This window comes from Vulpes lagopus, chromosome 7 (genome assembly GCF_018345385.1).
Source record: "Vulpes lagopus strain Blue_001 chromosome 7, ASM1834538v1, whole genome shotgun sequence".
Taxonomy (NCBI): domain Eukaryota; kingdom Metazoa; phylum Chordata; class Mammalia; order Carnivora; family Canidae; genus Vulpes; species Vulpes lagopus.
Genome location: NC_054830.1, coordinates 130,882,379 through 130,900,253, shown reverse-complemented (window position 1 = coordinate 130,900,253; position 17,875 = coordinate 130,882,379). Strand labels below are relative to the sequence as shown.

At 45.3% G+C, this 17,875-nt stretch overlaps 2 protein-coding genes, 2 non-coding genes and 1 pseudogene across 4 annotated transcripts; 1 reads left to right on the top strand and 4 right to left on the bottom strand.

The window, feature by feature from the left end:
* Positions 1–331: 331 nt before the first annotated feature.
* Positions 332–4,666, bottom strand: RACK1 (receptor for activated C kinase 1). Its single transcript, XM_041761769.1, has 8 exons — positions 4,439–4,666; positions 3,326–3,497; positions 2,638–2,785; positions 2,328–2,423; positions 1,797–1,907; positions 1,242–1,382; positions 763–873; positions 332–439 (listed from the first exon to the last, which is right to left on the bottom strand). Exons 1-8 carry the CDS (start codon positions 4,545–4,547, stop codon positions 374–376), a joined length of 954 nt encoding a protein of 317 aa, XP_041617703.1. The 5' UTR covers positions 4,548–4,666; the 3' UTR covers positions 332–373.
* LOC121496363 lies at positions 2,945–3,023 on the bottom strand. Its single transcript, XR_005989187.1, has one exon. It is a non-coding gene; the product is annotated as a small nucleolar RNA SNORD96 family (small nucleolar RNA).
* LOC121496368 lies at positions 4,095–4,162 on the bottom strand. The gene has a single exon (XR_005989190.1). It is a non-coding gene; the product is annotated as a small nucleolar RNA SNORD95 (small nucleolar RNA).
* A 226-nt stretch (positions 4,667–4,892) lies between the features above and the next one.
* LOC121494814 overlaps positions 4,893–17,875 on the top strand; it is a 95,796-nt pseudogene continuing 82,813 nt past the window's right edge.
* Positions 6,838–17,483, bottom strand: LOC121495265. Its single transcript, XM_041762499.1, is given in 5 exon segments — positions 6,838–7,040; positions 15,861–15,915; positions 15,917–16,583; positions 16,585–17,042; positions 17,157–17,483. Coding segments are annotated over 5 exon segments (1,710 nt in total).

Here is a 17,875-nt window from a genome sequence, read left to right as displayed (position 1 = left end):
CCCAATTCTGAGATTGTATCTTGCTGAAATACCATGATAAAATTGAAGGAAAAGGAAATGGAAGATCTCTATAGGCTATTTCAAGAGTATATTACTTAGCTAGCCACCACTTGAGCAAAAGCCAGGTGTGATTAAGAGTTCAAAATACTGTGTTTTATAATACTGCTTTGAGGAATTATCTGTTCAATTATTTATGTCATAAAGCTAGAACTGAGGTTTTACTATTCCTAAAGAACATTTTCTGCAAACTTAGAGGATTTATACCTGAGACACAAGTCATTGTGATGCAATACAGCATTAGAAGGTAGCTTATCAGAGAAAAACAAACAAGTCAGAAAACCAATGTTTTATTCCTAAAGTTCTGCCATTATTTCTAGCGGGTGCCGATGGTCACCTGCCACACACGCACCAGGTTGTCGGTGTAGCCAGCAAACAGAGTCTGCAAGGGAGAAAGGACAGCGACAGGTCATGTCAGAGTCATAGAACTCTGCATTTCTAGTAATAAAGATGGCCTTTTAAGATCACCAATCCTTGAACCATCAGGTTGTAGGTGGTATGTATTCCAAGAGAAGGGAACTAATCACTGCTAGATCAATCAATTTTCCTTCCAATGCCAGGACATGTACTCTGTTCACTGACAGTTAATCTGGTCCTCCCAAATCAACCTGGCTAATTTTATCATTTTACTTTATGGCAAAGACACACCAAGAATAAAGGAAGAGAGAAAAGGTAGAAGCCAAGTCACTTCAGAGACTCACTTACCTGGCCATCAGCAGACCAGGCCAGAGAGGTACACTGGGGTGGCTCTGCCTTGCTGCTGGTACTGATAACTTCTTGCTTTAGTTCATCTACAATGATCTTGCCTTCCAAGTCCTGGGGAATGGGCAAAATCAGGATAAGGAGGGACTCTGCTACAGGCATCCAGTTGGGAGTAGAGGCTGAGTATGTTACTGAACAGCCTAAAATACAGGAATGCCTCCCCCTGCCCCCAGAACAGTCTAGATCAACTTGTGCTTAAATTGAGTAAGTTGTCATCCCCCTTAGTAGACAAGTGTCTGCCACCACTGCAGATCCCAGTCTTGGAAAGCTGTTACCTTGCTCTTCCTGGATCTCCACTGCTAGCCGCATGGTTAGCAGGTATTCAGAAAGCTCAAATCCCGGCAGTGACGGATCAGGAAATCACAACATTACCAGGACTCAGTACAGCCAGGTGTTCAGCCTTAACTGTAGCCCGCACTCACCCAGATCTTGATGCTGGGGCCCGTGGCAGCACATAGCCAGTATCGGTTAGGACTGAAGCATAGGGCATTGATGATGTCTCCACCATCAAGTGTATAAAGGTGCTTGCCTTCATTGAGATCCCACAGCATGGCTTGGCCATCCTGGGAAGACAGGAAAGGTGAGTCAGGGCAATATGAAACCCATTGCAGTTGTTAATCTCAACTGCCTCAAAAATTCTTTTATTACTTAACAGTCCCCCTTCCCCTGCAAACTTCCCAAAAGCTAATGAATGATTCAAATACCAATATTTATCTCTGAATGCCTTTCCTTTAATGCAGGGCACCTCACCAACCCTACGATGTCTCTGACAACTTCTAAATCAGTTCTGAAAAGAACAGTTTCAAGAAACCAGCTTTACTGAAAACAATCTTTTTCTTTAAAACAGTATGCCTTATCTCTGTCATTTCCAGGAAGCAATCTTAAGAGATATTTATTCTTGGTTGCTACCTCAATATCTTAAGTATTCTTTTTAAAACAGTCCCTCACTGAGTAGTAAACTTCCAGTTTCTGAATACCTTCCCTCCAGAAGCACAGAGAGATCCATCTGGAGAGACGGTCACGGTGTTCAAGTAGCCTGTGTGGCCGATGTGATTGGTCTTCAGCTTGCAGTTTGCCAGGTTCCATACCTAGGTTTGGTAGGGTGGGGGGTAAAAGGTGAAGAATCTGGCTCTGAACCAACTGGGGTCAGGACTGCTCAGGACAAAAAGGGCACGATTTACTTAATTTAAAAGCATTCCAGGACAGGGTGACCATTTTTCATTCTCTCAGTAACAAAAATGTTAAAAAAGAATTTGTCTTGGTCACCTAAGGGACAATCAAGATTAAAAAAGGTAACAAATGTTCTATGTGTTGCTTTATGAGGGACACTGGGCTTCATGAGCTTCTTCAGACCAAATATCAAAAACCACTGGCCTGTACTTAGAAGAGTGCAACAGGAAAAGTGAACCGAGGGACAAAGCTTTCAAACTTAGATCCTATGACCACCTGAGAGGCAGTGGGAGAACATTTTGGCTGGTGTAGGCCCTATACCCTGGCTCCAAGCTCACCTTGACCAACTTGTCCCAACCACAGGAGACAATGATGGGATTGCTGCTATTAGGTGAAAATCGGACACAAGACACCCACTCTGAATGGCTCTCGTCCTGCAGAGGATGGAAAAGAAATTAGAGAAAGTATCCTGTCTCCATGAAACCAGAACCTCACCTTCCCTCAGTTACATGGAAGTGTTCACAACCCTAGAACCCAAACCATTAATATCAAGAGCTCCCTTTATAGAGTCCAGGCCAGGCTTAAAATCACCTTAAGGCCAAGGTTAAGAAGGGTGGGAGAGAAGTTTCTACATGTGCCTTCAGTTACCTGTACGGTGTACTTGCATACACCCAGGGTATTCCACAGCTTGATAGTTTTATCTCGCGACCCAGAAACAATTTGCCGGTTGTCGGAGGAGAAGGCCACACTCAGCACATCCTTGGTATGCCCTACAAATCTGCGTGTGGTGGTACCCCTGAGGAGGAGGACGTGGTCAGTCTCTAGATGCCTCAAACACTCTTCCACATCAGAATGTTTCCCTGGTCTGTTCCTGTCTCACTGGAGCTGCCATTACTCACATGACCCTGGACATGGGTCTGATCACAACAGGCCCATGGTTGAGCATATGTGAGAGTATCCCTTCAGAATTGCAGGACATGTCCTCACTCCCACGTAGGGATTGGCTGACAATGTCATCTGTCATCACTGGGATGCTCATTATGCCCAGCCATCCAAGTACTGAGCTCCCAAGATAAAACATGTTCAACACTTGCCTACTCCCAACCACAATATGTGGTAAAACTCAACCAGCCCACTCCTCTAACAATTCTGCATAACTAATTAAACCAGCAAGGACAGAAGCCAAACAATCCCAACTATCTTTTCTAGGTACTTTCTTGCCTTAAGTACCCACAATGAACCTCAATCTCCCTTGGAAACCACCGCCCAACAGCATCTACCTCATTTTTGCCTAGCCTTTGCCCAGTGTCCCAGAGTTAAATGAGCAGCTACTTGCGTTGTGAGATCCCAGAGACGAAGGGTTCCATCCCAGGAGCCTGAGAGGGCAAACTGGCCATCTGAGGAGATGACCACGTCACTAACAAAGTGGGAATGACCCCGAAGAGCACGCTGTGGGATGCCATAGTTAGTCTCATCCCTAGTCAGCTTCCACATGATGATCGTCTTATCTAAGGAGAGGTAAAAAAGAAAACCCAGTGAGTTAACAGCCCACTTGCTGACCTACTGGATAATCCAGGATCCCTCAGTGTCACCGGTGGACTTAAAAGTAACAAATTAAGGACTCTCAAGGGGGAAGAACTACAGGGTGAGGGCTGTTACTAGTCAAGGCCAAGGTGATTGGCTATTCAAAAAAGATTCAAGTAGAACTAAGCAATGCCACGAAAATTAAACTCTGGTGTGCAGAACTTTAGCATATTATGGACGCCCCTTTCTGACAGATCAATTCAACATCTTGGAGTCTGATCTGAGGTGAAAAAGCATAAATACTGCTGCTTGGCTGTGGGATTCCTACAATAATTAATGGCTGGATTCGGAAAAATTGCTTTACATCCTACCCGACTGGATGCTTTCACTGAAACGTGTTAGTAACAACAAGCTTTCCAATTACTCTCCAAACATGATCCTAGCCTCAGACTATTTTTTAATAGTGTGGGGGCCAGCAAAAGGCACAAGAAGCCTCCGAATGCTGCCAGGTTCAGTGAATGAAAAGAAACGAGGGGAGTTCTTGCAGTCTATCCACTACCCACTAAGCACGGGCCGGGCGTAAGCTCAGAAACAGCCTCTGGTTCTCAGCACAGGCACTCAGATGGCATGTTGGCATCATCACCGCTCCGCCCGACCCCGTATCTCCTGAGCACACTCAGCTACACACATCTGCGAGAAGATGGGCAAGAAATAAAACCCCAACCCTGCAATCCTCCTGGCGACCACGAGCTGAGCTAAGTCTCCGTCTCTGCCAAGCGGGGATGGTTCGCGGGTTTATCCAAGCTGAGGCCGAGGCCCGGGTCCGCATGCCCCAACTCACACCCGGACGGAGTATTCCAAGGCGCCAAGCGACACGCGCAACCCACTTATCCCTCAATCCTTTGCCCCGCACCTTAGCCCGTACCTCGAGAAGCAGACAGTATCATGTCTGGGAATTGGGGAGTGGTGGCGATCTGAGTCACCCAGCCATTATGGCCCTTGAGGGTGCCACGAAGTGTCATCTGCTCAGTCATAGCGGCGGCGAGAGCGAGTGTCGCCGCGGCGACAAGGATGGAGATGGATAGTTCAGAAAGACTAGCAGCACAGCCGCTCCCGACAAGGCCCTCCAGAGGAAAAGAAGGAAAAGGTCCCCGCCGGAACCGGAAATACCCTCCCGTTCGAGCAAAAATGGCGGCCCCCGTTATTGACTCCTGTTTAAGATGGCGGCGCCACGTAAGTCAAAAGATGAAATGGCAAAACTTCACGGTCACCTCCGCCATGCAACATAATTTGGCAGTGCCATGCCAAGTCGTTCTGCAACCAACTCCACCAGGTGTTTAAAAAGGCCCCTAAAACTCCCCTGAGGCGTGATGTATAACACGAAGAGGGGGCGGGCACAGACAGCATGTTTCCGGAAGGACCGTCCGGCGCCTTCCCTGCCCCCAGGTGGCACAGCGCGAGCCCCGCCTTTTCCGCTTGGTCTGGAGGGCCAGGCTGAGGGAGCTCAATTTCGAGGTGAGAACTGCGAGTAACGGTAAGGAATATGAAAAACATGGTATTCAGTTTTTGGGATACACCGTACTTAGGTGAGCTAGTAAACTCTGACTGATTCCCTTCGCGGAGGGCAACTCCTCCCTGGAGAGGTTTTTGCTTCGAGGGAATTGGCTGAGGCACTCCCTGTCCGGAAGGACCTAGTCCAGGCAGAAGTAAACACAGGAACAGGTTACGGAGCGGAAAACCGGGGAGGAACGAACAATCGGCCCGTGGGCTGCATGTCCGTCCCCGGCTCCCACCTGGGCAGGAGCGCTGAGAGCCGACGCCGAGACGGAGAGACCCCGAGGGCAAAGGCCTCCGGGTTCTGACTTAAGGCTCTCGAGTGAAAGCGGGCTCTGAGCCTCACCGCCTCTCAGGCAGGTCTGCGGGTCTGGGGAGCCCAGGCGTGCCCCTAAGGAGGTTCCCCCTGCCTGGGACACCGTGGATCAGGGTTCCCAGGTTGCCTACCGGCCTCCTATTTAGCCGCATGGTACGTGAATTTGTAGTGCCTCCTTGATACCTGAGAGACGGTGCTGGCAGGCAGCGCTCCTGTCACACATTTTTTGAAGGGAGAGAGTCAGACCAGGGTGGTACCATTCGCTATCATCTAAGCAAAATAAGGGGGAGGGGATTTTTTTTTCAATTTTTGTTTATTTTATTTATACTTTTTCAAAGTATCAGTTGGGCGGGGGAGGGGATCTTAAATACAACCTTGGATGCTGGTGGGGTTTTTTTGCTTTTTGTTTTGTTTTGTTTTGTTTTTTATAAAGGCAGTAAAATTCTGAATACAATACATAATAAGTATTGTATTTATTTTCTGTTTGTAACATGTATTAATTTTAGTTTCATATCTGTGAAATGAGGTTGGAAATAATAGTACCCACCCAAAATGGTGTTGAAAAGAGTAAATGAGTTATGATAGGTAAAGGGCCCAGAACAATGCTTGGCAGAATAAATGCAGGCAAACTTAGCACCTCTTGGGTACCAGGCCCTGTTTTAGGTCTTGAGGGATACAGCTGTGAGCAAGAGGGGGGTGAGGACCAGGTTTTTTTTGGAGTTTACATTTGATGGAGTGAGGGGGAAGGAAATTGGAGCAAAGATAGGAAGAAGGAGACAGCCCTGTGGATACATGGGACGATAAGGTTCTGGGGGCAGGGATGCTCAGTGCAAAATGTCCTGGAGGTGTTGGAAGTGCTGAAAACCGAACAGTGAGATAGACGTGAGGGGCACCTGACAGAGGGCCAGCAGGCTGGGGGAAAGAACATGGCTCCTCAGGGTGGTTGCTGTTCTGACTAGGCTTCAGGGGCTCCAGTTGCGAAGGTCATTTAAATGCCTCCGTAGCACCCCCAATTAGCTGTCTTTTTCTTCTAACACTAAACTCGAAGTCGACCCCAACCCTGACCTGTTTTGGTCATGGGAGACCCTTACTTTCACCCACACCAGTATCCAGTTCACTGTTCATAGCTCGGGTCGTCCCAGTGCCCTGGGCGGTTGGGACAAATGGAGAGGTGAGAGATTTCCACGCTGCGGAAATGCACAGAGCAAACACTCCCCTGTGTTGGCCTGTACATGCAGAGGATTTCCTCTCAGTTCAAGAATACACGTTCCTTCATCTCCTGCCTTCACCCAAGAGATCCTTGGTTAATCATATTATATTTACTCCTCTCGAGAAATCTCATTTGGCTCTCTGTATTCTTGAATTTTGCTAAGGAGCCCCTGTGGAATCAACATCTCTGAAAGAGGGCCCGGAGGACAGGTTTAAAACAAGCCTCCCAGGTCTCTCACGCATGCTCAAGGACACGACCTTTCGTCACCACCAGGCCCCTTTCCAGAAGGGGGCCGTTCCTCCGCTAGCCTCTTCCTCCCCAGGCTCACCTCTGCGCAGCCCTTTCCCGGAGTCCTCTGGCCACAGAAACCAAGATTTCTGTAGGTGTCTTTGGCCTCCCGCAATTCCATGGGCGTCTCCCTGTACTGGCCCCTGGCAGTGCCCCCTCCTGTGGGGCCAAGGGGGGGATTTCGGGTTTTCCCCTGGAGCCCACCAATACCCATCTGGCAATGTCAGCAGAGGAGAGGGAGAAATGGAATATAGTGGACTTCCCAGATGACCAGACTGTAGGATTTGGGCTTTTCCACCTCGGAGTTTTTCTCCAGTCACCACTACCTGGTCTCCTCTCTTGGAGAAGATTCTGGCAAGCCACAAAACCACTGAGGGGTATTCATGAATTGAGGAGGCCTGACCCTGACTCTGGGGACACTTTGGGTATAGCTAGGGGCAGGGATGGCATGCCTGAGATGCCAGAGAGAATTAAGCTCAAAAAGGTTGGAAGGAAACAGAAAGTTCTGTTCTTCTTGTAGGTCCTGTTCCATTATCCTGGTGAGGTGGGATATGATATTAAATCAATGCCAGAAACAGATGTTACAAAGAAATCACATATCGTTTACGTTTCTTAGTAAATATTTAGTGTCCATCTTAGGCAGGAATCTGCAGTCAGATTTTCTAACAGTCCCCTGGAAAACTGCTAAGGAACTCTGTTGGGTTTTCCCTGGGAGATGGATTGTAGGATTCCCCCGGGCCTTCAGTGCTTCAGCAGATAAGCAGTCGAAGATTGTGGAGGTGGGCATGATCCAGGCAGGTATGGACCGTAGTCCAGGTAGAATTATAAGATATGCTAGGAGAATGCAAGCCTCTGGCTCGTTAAAAGATTTAAAACAGCATTAGGTGGTAGGGAGAAACAAGAGGTGACACAAGGTGCCTTTTTTCAACTTTTTACCTGGAAGAGAATTTGATATATGTTCTATTGATAGAACATATTCTAATATGTTGAAACGGAACTATGAGGTTGGCCAACTTACCACAAGATAAGAGGGCTGAAGAGGAAATAATCCTTCCTGCTCATACTCAGGTTAAATAGCCAGAGCTTGTTGAGAAATTCCGTCCTTTGGTAGAGGAGGAGAGGATTCTATGTACTTAGGAAATGGCAGATTAAAAGGGGGTGTGACCTCTAGGGATCCTCTTCCAGGTGACCTTGGTCCTTCATCTTTGTGGGGCCCTGCTGGGTACCAAGTGGAATTGTCAATCAGAAGTCTCTGACCAACTCTGCATCTGAGTCCTTTAGGATGAAGTAAAAGATTATGAAGGCCTAAGCATGAACTTCAGTAGCTATGGAAGAATAAGCCCCTCCCTGTTTGTTAAGGCTATTTCTAGTTCAAATCTATTTAAGGCCATTTTCTTCCTCCTTTGGGAGGGATAGAGGTGGGAGAAGAGTAGTAACTTAGAGAGCCAAGAGAGCCATTTTCTTCCTTTGCTTGTCTACTGTCACATCTCTTCCTACAACTCATATGCTTAGATGAGCTGTTTCCCCATACCCAGGGTTCTCGTTCTGTACTTCTGAGGACTCTGGTTTGTGGGCAAAGACTGTATCATTAAAAGTTAAGTTTGTCACCACTTTTAGCTCTCACAGTCTCCTCCTTTTCAGTCCTGTTATTCCTACAACCTCTCACTTTCTCTTTTCTCATTATCACTGCTAGCAAACTGCTTTCCTTTCTAGGACTCCATGATCTCTCTACTACCACCCTCTGTCAGGATTTAGGTGTGAGAGGAGAAAGGGAAGAACCGACTAACCTACTTTAATGCTAGATTTTCCCCCATATCCCATTGTCAAAAAGTCAGGAACCAAATAACTAATTATTTATACTTATATTCCTCCTATTTTGAGGCCCCAGCCTGGCTCTTTTTCTGGGAAGAGGGTAATGCAGCTTGTTTTTTAGCTTTTTCCTATTAGAATTCTCCCCTATCATATTTCCCACATGTGATCCACATGAATCACAAGTAGAGCTAGTTCAAGACTGTTTTAGTCAGATTTTAAAAAAAAATACAAGAAGGCCTTTTAAATATTTTCTTCTATGCCTAAAAATACCACCTTTGAGCTTACCTCTCTCTCTCTTTTTTTTTAAAGATTTTATTTATTCATGAGAGACAGAGAGAGAGGAGAGAGAGAGAGGCAGAGACACAGGCAGAGGGAGAAGCAGGCCCCATGCAGGGAGCCCGACATGGGACTGGACCCTGGAACTCCAGGATCACGCCCTGGACTGAAGGCAGGCACTAAACTGCAGAGTCACCCAGGGATCCCAGAGCCTACCTCTCTTGATTGGGAAAAGAGAGTTGTCTCATTGCTTTTTCATTTTCCCCTTCAGACTTTGTTCTACTCCTGGGAATCCTAGAAAGGATCAGAATTCAACCTGCCTTGTTTCTATGGAACTGTACAATTAAATGTGATTTGACAGCCACCAGTCATATATGGCTATTTCAAATTAATTAAAATTAAATACGATGAAAAATTCAGTTCCATATTGCATTAGGCATATTTCAAGAGCTCAAGCCATATGTAGCTAGTGGTACCTACTATATCAAACAGCAGATTTAGAACACTTCCGTTGTTGCAAAGTCCTTTTAGACCTGGTATGGCAGGCTGTCTTGTGTCCCCCTTTTTGTTATCCTATTTTATCAGTCAATAAATGTTTGTAATAACTTCACTGTTACAGGGTAACTTTCAGAGTGGGTCAGGGATTGGGAAATAGCATAGAATCTGTAGGTCCTGTAAAGGTTTCTGGAGGCATGGCATAGAGGCCAGTGGCAGAGGAGACTTAGGTTTCAAGGAAGTGCTTTAGGGGCTGATGTTATATGTATTAACCCAGGACTACCCCACTCTAACAGGAGCAGACAGGCTCTGGTTTTATAAGTTTTGCCTAATGCTTAAAAACCAAAGCAAAAAAAATAACTGCTCTATGACCCTGCTGGAACTGATGTTTGCTGATTTCCTTTTCTTACTCATCATTCATTTCTAGATCTTCATTTCATATACTGCTTTATCTGTCATAGTCCTTTTCCCCCAAATGGCAGTGACAGGCAGCTCTGGTTTAAAAAAAGGTTTGCTGACTCTGATACCTGCCTGCCAAGAGCTCAGAGAAGTAGGAGTCCTCTATCAATTAATCCATTTACTAAGACTGCATTTAATAAGGTTCTAGCTAGGTGGAGCTATTCTTCCATTGAACACTTTTAAACACCTAGGTCTCAGTCACTGGCTATAGGGCATAAATAAAGCTGGTAATGGCACATCTGTGGATTTGACCACTAACCCTGAGTCTAGACTAATGATTCTCAAACATGGGTGATTTTGCTCCTCTCAACCCTCTCCACAAGACATCTGGAAATGTTGGGAGACGTTTGTGGTTTTCACAGCTGGTGGAGAGGTGCTACTTAAATCTGACTTCCATCTTACTCTATCCAAGGATGCTGTGAGCCATCCTGCAATGCACAGGATGCCCCCCCACCCCCTGCAAAGGATTACCTTACTCAAAATGTCAGTAGTGCTGAGGCTGAAAAACACTGGTCTAGACTACAGCATGGAAGTTCTTAAAGCCAAGAGTACTCATAAGGTCCAGGCTCAGTGAGATAATAATTAGGGCCAGCAAATGTCTGTTAGATTGAGAAGGAAGAAAATTAGCAATCAGTGGAACTGTGGCCTCCATAAAACTGAAGGGCAGGTATAATTGGAGTGTGTTTGACTACACTAGAAGGCTAAGAGCTAAGGTCATAGTGCAATTGGAGGTGAGGATTTCAGATGTGTAGCAAGTCTGTGTAAAGATGAGCTCCCAGGTACACCCACAGGAACAGCGAGTGGCAAGTTTAAACACTCTGACTTGTAATACAGCTGTCAACAGCTGAACCTAGTAGGAAAAACATTCAATAAACATTAGAATCTGGTGAATGTGGATATACCAGTTTTTCTCAATGTTTCTGTAACGCATACCTCTACTTTTCATACACCTAAAAAATTTCATATTCTGTCACCTTCAGTGTTATTTAAAATTTCACAATTAAGTATCAAAGCAATGATAATTTTGGAAGGCAAAATTTATTCAGAAGATGTGATAACCATGTTACTGTTAAGCTTTAACTTTTCTTTCCTTGGTGATATATAAGATGTAACAAAACACAAGCGGCTTTAACAATAATCTTGTATTGTTTTCTCCCCGCAGCTAGATATATACCCCCCCATAAGAGCTTTTAAGATGTAAAGAGAAAATGGAATAAACTCTTCTCATCCGTTTAGACATTTTACATCCCAGTTTCTCTATAGAGTACTTATATGGAAGTTTCTAGTCAAAACAATCAGACTTTGAGTTCCGCATACTCCTCTTGAAATTCTTTAAGTGAGAACAAAATATCAGTGAAAACATTCTTTCTTAAAACACCACAAGTAGGTTTTAAGAACAGTAACCCAAAATAGCTCTGGCTATTTAAGTTTTTTTTTTTTCTTTTTTTGCAATAACATTTATGATCTAGTCAATCTAGTCCTTGAAAGATTGGCCAAGCAAATTAGACATATTTAGTATGAGTTTGCTATGGTAGCTGGATTTCTGGCAAATCTTGCTTAAAGTTTTTCATAACAAACAGTGATGTTGGTGCCTGCTTTTTGACATTTCATGGTCATGGTATCTTAAGCTTCAATGCATTAAATTCTGCTGAGTTTTAATTTTTGAAATTTTAAAGTATAGATTTTCTTTAGATGATGTTCCAAAATCAGAGGGTTATTTTGTCATTGGCGTTCCAAAATCAGTTCTGTCCATAAATTCAGCTGAATACAGTTCTTTGACAACCAAGGAACCTCAGTTTGTAGGAGAAAATACTCTCAAAGGCATTCTAAACTGATCTTCAAAAATCAAGGCAAACTGGGATCAAACCAGGGTTATGCTGACAGCAAGGTGAGGATTTCCAGTAGATTACTGGCCTATTGATGGAAGTTGATGCTTGGTGGTGATGGCTACAGTACAACTTAAATACAGTTTTCTTCAGTTTCTTTGCCAAAAACCAAGGTCGAAAGCATTCCACTGCTGTAGCACTACCAATGTATATACCTTTTTCCCTCCATCAGTTCATTTGCTATAGCTTCAAAAATACTGTCTTTAGTGAACAAGTATTAGGCTTATGAAACCAGCACACTCAGTTTTTAAAGCCTATTTCAAACATAAGCAAAGCACATTTTTATCAGGATATTCTTCTCAACTAAGCAAAGAAGGATGAGCTAATGTTTTTAAAACCTGAGTTTTCATATACTCAGTCATTAATTCAGAGTTAAGACTATAGAAGTAGGGGATCCCTGGGTGGCGCAGCGGTTTGGCGCCTGCCTTTGGCCCAGGGCGCGATCCTGGAGACCCGGGATCGAATCCCACGTCGGGCTCCCGGTGCATGGAGCCTGCTTCTCCCTCTGCCTGTGTCTCTGCCTCTCTCTCTCTCTGTGACTATCATAAATAAAATAAAATAAAATTCTTTAAAAAAAAAAAAAAAAGACTATAGAAGTAGATGAACAAAGTCTGGAATTCCTCAATTTGCTCTCAACGTTGTGGCGGCACTTGGAATGCAACACTTCGCAAGTTTCTCCATTTTTTTCTCCCTTGCAGTTAGAAGGGCTATTTAATATTATGCTTTCATAGCCTTTGAAGATTGCTGTTAGTATTCCAATACTGTCCAGTCTTAAAGCTGCAGAGAATTGTGCTTTGCAGAATATGCCACTGTTTTTATGTCATAAATTTAACAGTGTTTGGCATGGTGTCACTGCCCAACATTTTCAGGTAACTCAACTGAAGAAGTTGACCCTATCTTCTGCATCATAATGTGAATATATATTTGATAAAAGCCTTAACAATTTTTTTTGGTTGCCATCTCTAGCTACCTCAAAGGAGAAAACAGAAAAAGGAGGAGTATTGATTATGGAAACATCTGGTCCTTCTTGCCAAACGATGAATGATTTTATTGGTGGCAGAGAAGTACAGGCATCCAGTTATGCCTGTGCCCCAAGAAGTGAAATCGTTGTTCATTTCTTTTTTATACACCCATTTGCTGCCTAAAACCTGACACCATTTAATGGTGTTCTTGGTCAAATCTAAATGATCTTACTTTCATAATCCTCTGATTCTAGCTTGAATTTCAGAGTCAAGATGAACTCTCATGGGATGGACAAAATGGAAGATGTAAATAAGTTTTTCAGAGCTAAAAAGCCTCTTTTTATACAAAATTAAACTTTAAAAGAATATTAACCTCAAAACAACATTAATCGTCTTGGATATATTATAAAAATAGCACTATAAATAGCACTATACCCACGGTTAAACATCTATGGCTACTCAGCCTGTCATACCTCATTAATTATAGGCCTTACTCTGAATGCTTCTTGTTCTATCTTTGTATTCCCACCAGCCAAAGAGTTCTTAACAACTTTATTTCTTAGGAAATACTTTTTATTTTTAACATTATAACACTAAATATAATTTTATAAACTATAAATTCCCATATCTGCAATGCTAATATAATTTGTGGAGGGAGAAAATGCCTTTTCTCCTATTCCTGAAAATCACGGACTACTCCTTAAGAATTTGAGTAACAACCCCCTACTCAGTCCCTAAAATTAAAAAGCCTGCTCACCTCCAAAATAGATTTAAAAAGTGTTGAATTGGTAGCTGACGAGAATTCTTTGTAACCAGAACCGTGTGATGGCTAATGCTTAACATTAAATAAATCATTATACAAAATTGGTTCCTTATAATTTTAACTATTATTATGAGTTTTATTCAGTAAAATTCTAAGTTATGCTACTGTAATGTATCTGTTGACCAATGAAAGGCAGTAACAAAACTATGTCATGAATTACTAAGTTTATACATACGTAAAAGTTTTTACCTCTGCAGTGTAATTCCTATGTTTGGCAATACCATCTACCTAAATTCTGGTGTATGTTTAAAAATAAAAGTTTTATTTCTTTTTAAATATTCTATATTTTGAAAGGGATTATCTCCAATTTGTTCTACTTGGTTTTGGTGTTTATATTTACTGGGGTGCTTTATTAAGTAACTTCTCAAGTTTCAGATGAGTGTCATCTGGCTTCCCCAGTTGAAAAAAAAATCTCCTTATGGTCTCATTCATTTGAGGAATATAAAAAATAGTGAAAGGGAATAAAGGGGAAGGAGAGAATATGAATGGGAAATATCAGTGAGGGAGACAGAACATGAGAGACCCCTAACTCTGGGAAACGAACAAGGGGTAGTGGAAAGGGACGTGGGCGGGTAGACGGGATGACTGGGTGATGGGCACTGAGGGGGGCACTTGATGGGATGAGCACTGGGTGTGTGCCAACACTATATGTTGGCAAACTGAACTCCAATAAAAAATATACAAAAGAAAAGAAAAGAAAAAACAATCTCCTGGCTAAGTTGGCTTTCAATTAAAGTTTCAGTTTCAGAATCCTTAACAGAAAGTTCTAACAGAGGAATGAAAGGTTACCTTCTTACTTCAACTTCAGTATACTAAACCCCAGAAGTATAGGACACAGTTTCTCCTGGAGGCAAACTTTGTTATCCTGGGGAAAGCATGGTGCTAGAGTGTGTCCTTAAAGTCAGGTTCATATGAAATTAGCAGTAATTTGTAGTTAAGATTTGCATCTTACTTGTAGGATGATGATAATAGCTAACTTACGATGCTTTAGGACAATGTTCTGTTTATGTTTTGACTGAAACCCAGAGTAAGCAATACATTTTACTCTCAGACCAGGTACACATACATGCACATATAGTTTGAAAATTTCCTAAGACAGTGTTTACCTTGGTTTTGTTCCATGCACTCTGATGTTTTGTTTAATTTTAAAATAATGCTGGGCATGACCCATTTATTTTAAGACCCACTAATTGGTCAACACCCACAATTTAAAAACCACTGCTATAGGAGAACATGAGGAAATAGATTTTGTAAACTATAAAGCACCCTGAGATGTGAGCAGCTGCTAACGACTATCCAGGATAAGACTTATGGGCCTGAGACATCCTCTCCCTTCTTTGGCTACTGCTAGGACTCACTTTCACCTAGGCTTTTGGTAAGGAAGACCATATTCAGGCTGTCACTGAGACAACTTGGTAATACTCAGATCAGGAAAGCACTGTATTTACCAAATCAGAACTCAAAGAAAAAAAGACGAGTTAGAGGAAAATCAAGTTAAAAAAAAAAAAAAAAGCAGATATCTGTTTAGTGCTTTATGGCTTATAAAATACTTTCACATACATGATCTCTTAATCTTAAACCTGGGAGAAAAGTAAAGCCAAGAGGTAGGGACCTCCCCAAGATTAGACAGTAAGTGGCAGAGCTAGGTCATCTGACCTAAATCCCTCACTCCTTTCACTGTAATAAAATACAGGAAAGGAGAGTGATCAGGACATGAGGTTTATTCTGATCCATCAAAAAGATGAATTTTTGCCTGTCTCCCTCTATAGGGAAAACTAACCATACTGAACATGAGGAAGCAACCTCAGACTTTGGGAAGGGGGTGAGGCCAGTTGCACTTGTCAGTACAGGACTCACACCTAGCATTTCACCCTACCAATACAGTCATCTGTTTTTTGGTGTGTGTGTGTTTCTTCCCCAGTCATGTTTTGACACTGTGCTCTGAGGTTCCAAATGTCATATTATCTTCAAGTACTATGGCTTTCCATTCCTATGTGTTAAGGGTCCTGGAGTCTTGGTGTTAGGTACAGACTCAGGACTCAACAGAGGGAAATCAAGTACTAGGGATATGTTACATACAGTCAGATTGAAAGGGAATAACAAAAGTAGTCAGCTTCTAGTGACAGTTGTGTTTTTGCTCAGTTTCTCCTGGGGAAGCTGAACAGCCTCGAGCAATTTGTCTCCTTGGTGGACACATACCCATGTCTCTCCACTACTGTGCACTCATCTCACAAAGAAAAAAAAAAAAGTTTCAACTAGTGAGTACCTATCTCTCCCAGCTCCCCTTGTTTTCTCTCCACTCCCTTCAACCCCTCAGCGCCTTTTCCTCCTGCCTCTCACCTTGTACTCCTGCACCACCTCCTCCAATGGCACCACGCTGTGCTGTTTGTGGCTCCTGGATTCTCGGCACACCACACAGATGGCCTCTTTATCTACCTCGCAGAAGAGCTTCAGGGCTTCCTGGTGTTTAGAGCAGATGCCCTGTTCATTCCCCCGGCCTCCTTGATAAGGAGTGGGGCATATTTGGCGAATTATCTGCACCATGTTGGCCAGCTGCAAGCTGCGACGGGTAAAGCTCTTTCGGCACTGGGGGCAGGTGAACTGACGTGGACGGGTGGGAGGAGGCAGATGGGTGTCAGGATACAGCTCTTGGTCGTCTTCGTTGTATTCTTCCAATGTCTCTTCTGAGTAGACGTCAATTCTCAGGTCATGTCTCAAGCCTCCCAGGTAATAGTGCCGGTCTTCCTCTTCTTCCTCCGGGTCCCACACATAGTCCATATTGTCCCGATTCCTGACCCCACCGTCACCAACCCATAGTTCATCATCTTCTTGGTCCTGGAACGCTGCCTCATCACCATTACGCTGGCACAAAACCTCTCGAATAGAGTTGTCCCATCCGCCGATGGCCCCCTCCACATCGTCGTCCTCCTTGCCCCACAGCTGGGTTACACGCACTCGGCAGAAGTTGTGCCCGCAGCCGATGGACACGGTCCGTGAAGTAATCGAGGCAGATGGCGCACGCCGCCGCCTCCTGAAGCGTCTTTGTGGCGTTGGGAGCAGTGGCACAGCCTGAGGACGTGGGCGCGTCAGCCCGGAGCCGAGGAGCTGGGGCCCGCTGGCCGGCCGGCCTCCCCGCGACGCGTGTGACCCCAGGCCGTTCCCAGCCGCGCTCCTTCCCCCGGGCCCGCGGAGATGCTTTGCTCCTCTCCTCCACAGGCTTCTCCAGCTCAGGGCGCGGAAGCCCTCGGTCCCGACTCAGCCGCCCTCCAAGGGCGGTGAGGGCAGGACCGCGCTGCAGCCTCTGTTTTCCTTTGAGGCTCAGCTTGCAAACTCGGATCCAGACTCGTTTCTCGCCCCCCTCCGGGTTTGCCCGACCCAGCGGCGTCCTCTGGGGTCGGCACCTCCCACCCAGCCTGAGGCAAAGAGGATGACGCAGGCGCCGCAACCACTGTCGGGAAAGGGAAGGCTGAGCTGACGCACGGCCTCGTTCCCTACGACGCCTCAGGACAGGGCAGCCGGCCGGAGAGGACGCAGACGTGGAAAGGGAGTCGACTTAAGCCACCGAGCGGCGCTTACGCCGCTCCAGCCAGCCCGACACAGAAGGTCCGGGGTCCCTCAGCCGAGCCAGGAGCCGGGAACCGACCCGGACGAGGCCCACGGCGGCCGCGCGGGCGCCCCCGCGCACTTCCGGCCCCTCCAGCCGGAGACCTCTGTGGCCGCGAGAACCCGGGCCCTCCGCGACCGCGCTCGGGGGCGCCGCGGCCGTGAGGTGAGGGATCTGGCGTGGGGGCGCCTGCGTCTCCCCACCTACCTCCTGAGCTCGGCCCCGCCAGCCCCCTGTTGCTGCGTGGACGGCCCCAGCGGACGGCCCTAACTTCCCAGCCTGCATCCGCCGCGACTTCTACTTCTTTGTGCATCTGCACTGTCCGGGGACCCCTCGGATACCTCAGGCTCAGCGCGCCCTACACGGACTTAGTCTGTAGATCTCGTTGCCTTCATCGAAATAACGTCCATTCGCTGTCCACTCCCTTATCCCGGCATTCATCCTAGTCACCCACCCGTCATGTACACGCACAACCCGTCCATTTACTCGTCCAGTTCACAGGAGCAAAACCGTGAATAAGGCGTGCTCCGTCCCGGTGAGGAGTTAAGAGCCATAAGCGTGTAGTATCATTAACTCGGGCTTTTTACAAGGTTCGTTTTCCTGTTTGTACTTGGCCCTCACAGAAATGCTTTGCACATGTTGATGAATTTCTGGAAATTGTTCTTTCCCTTATGGCG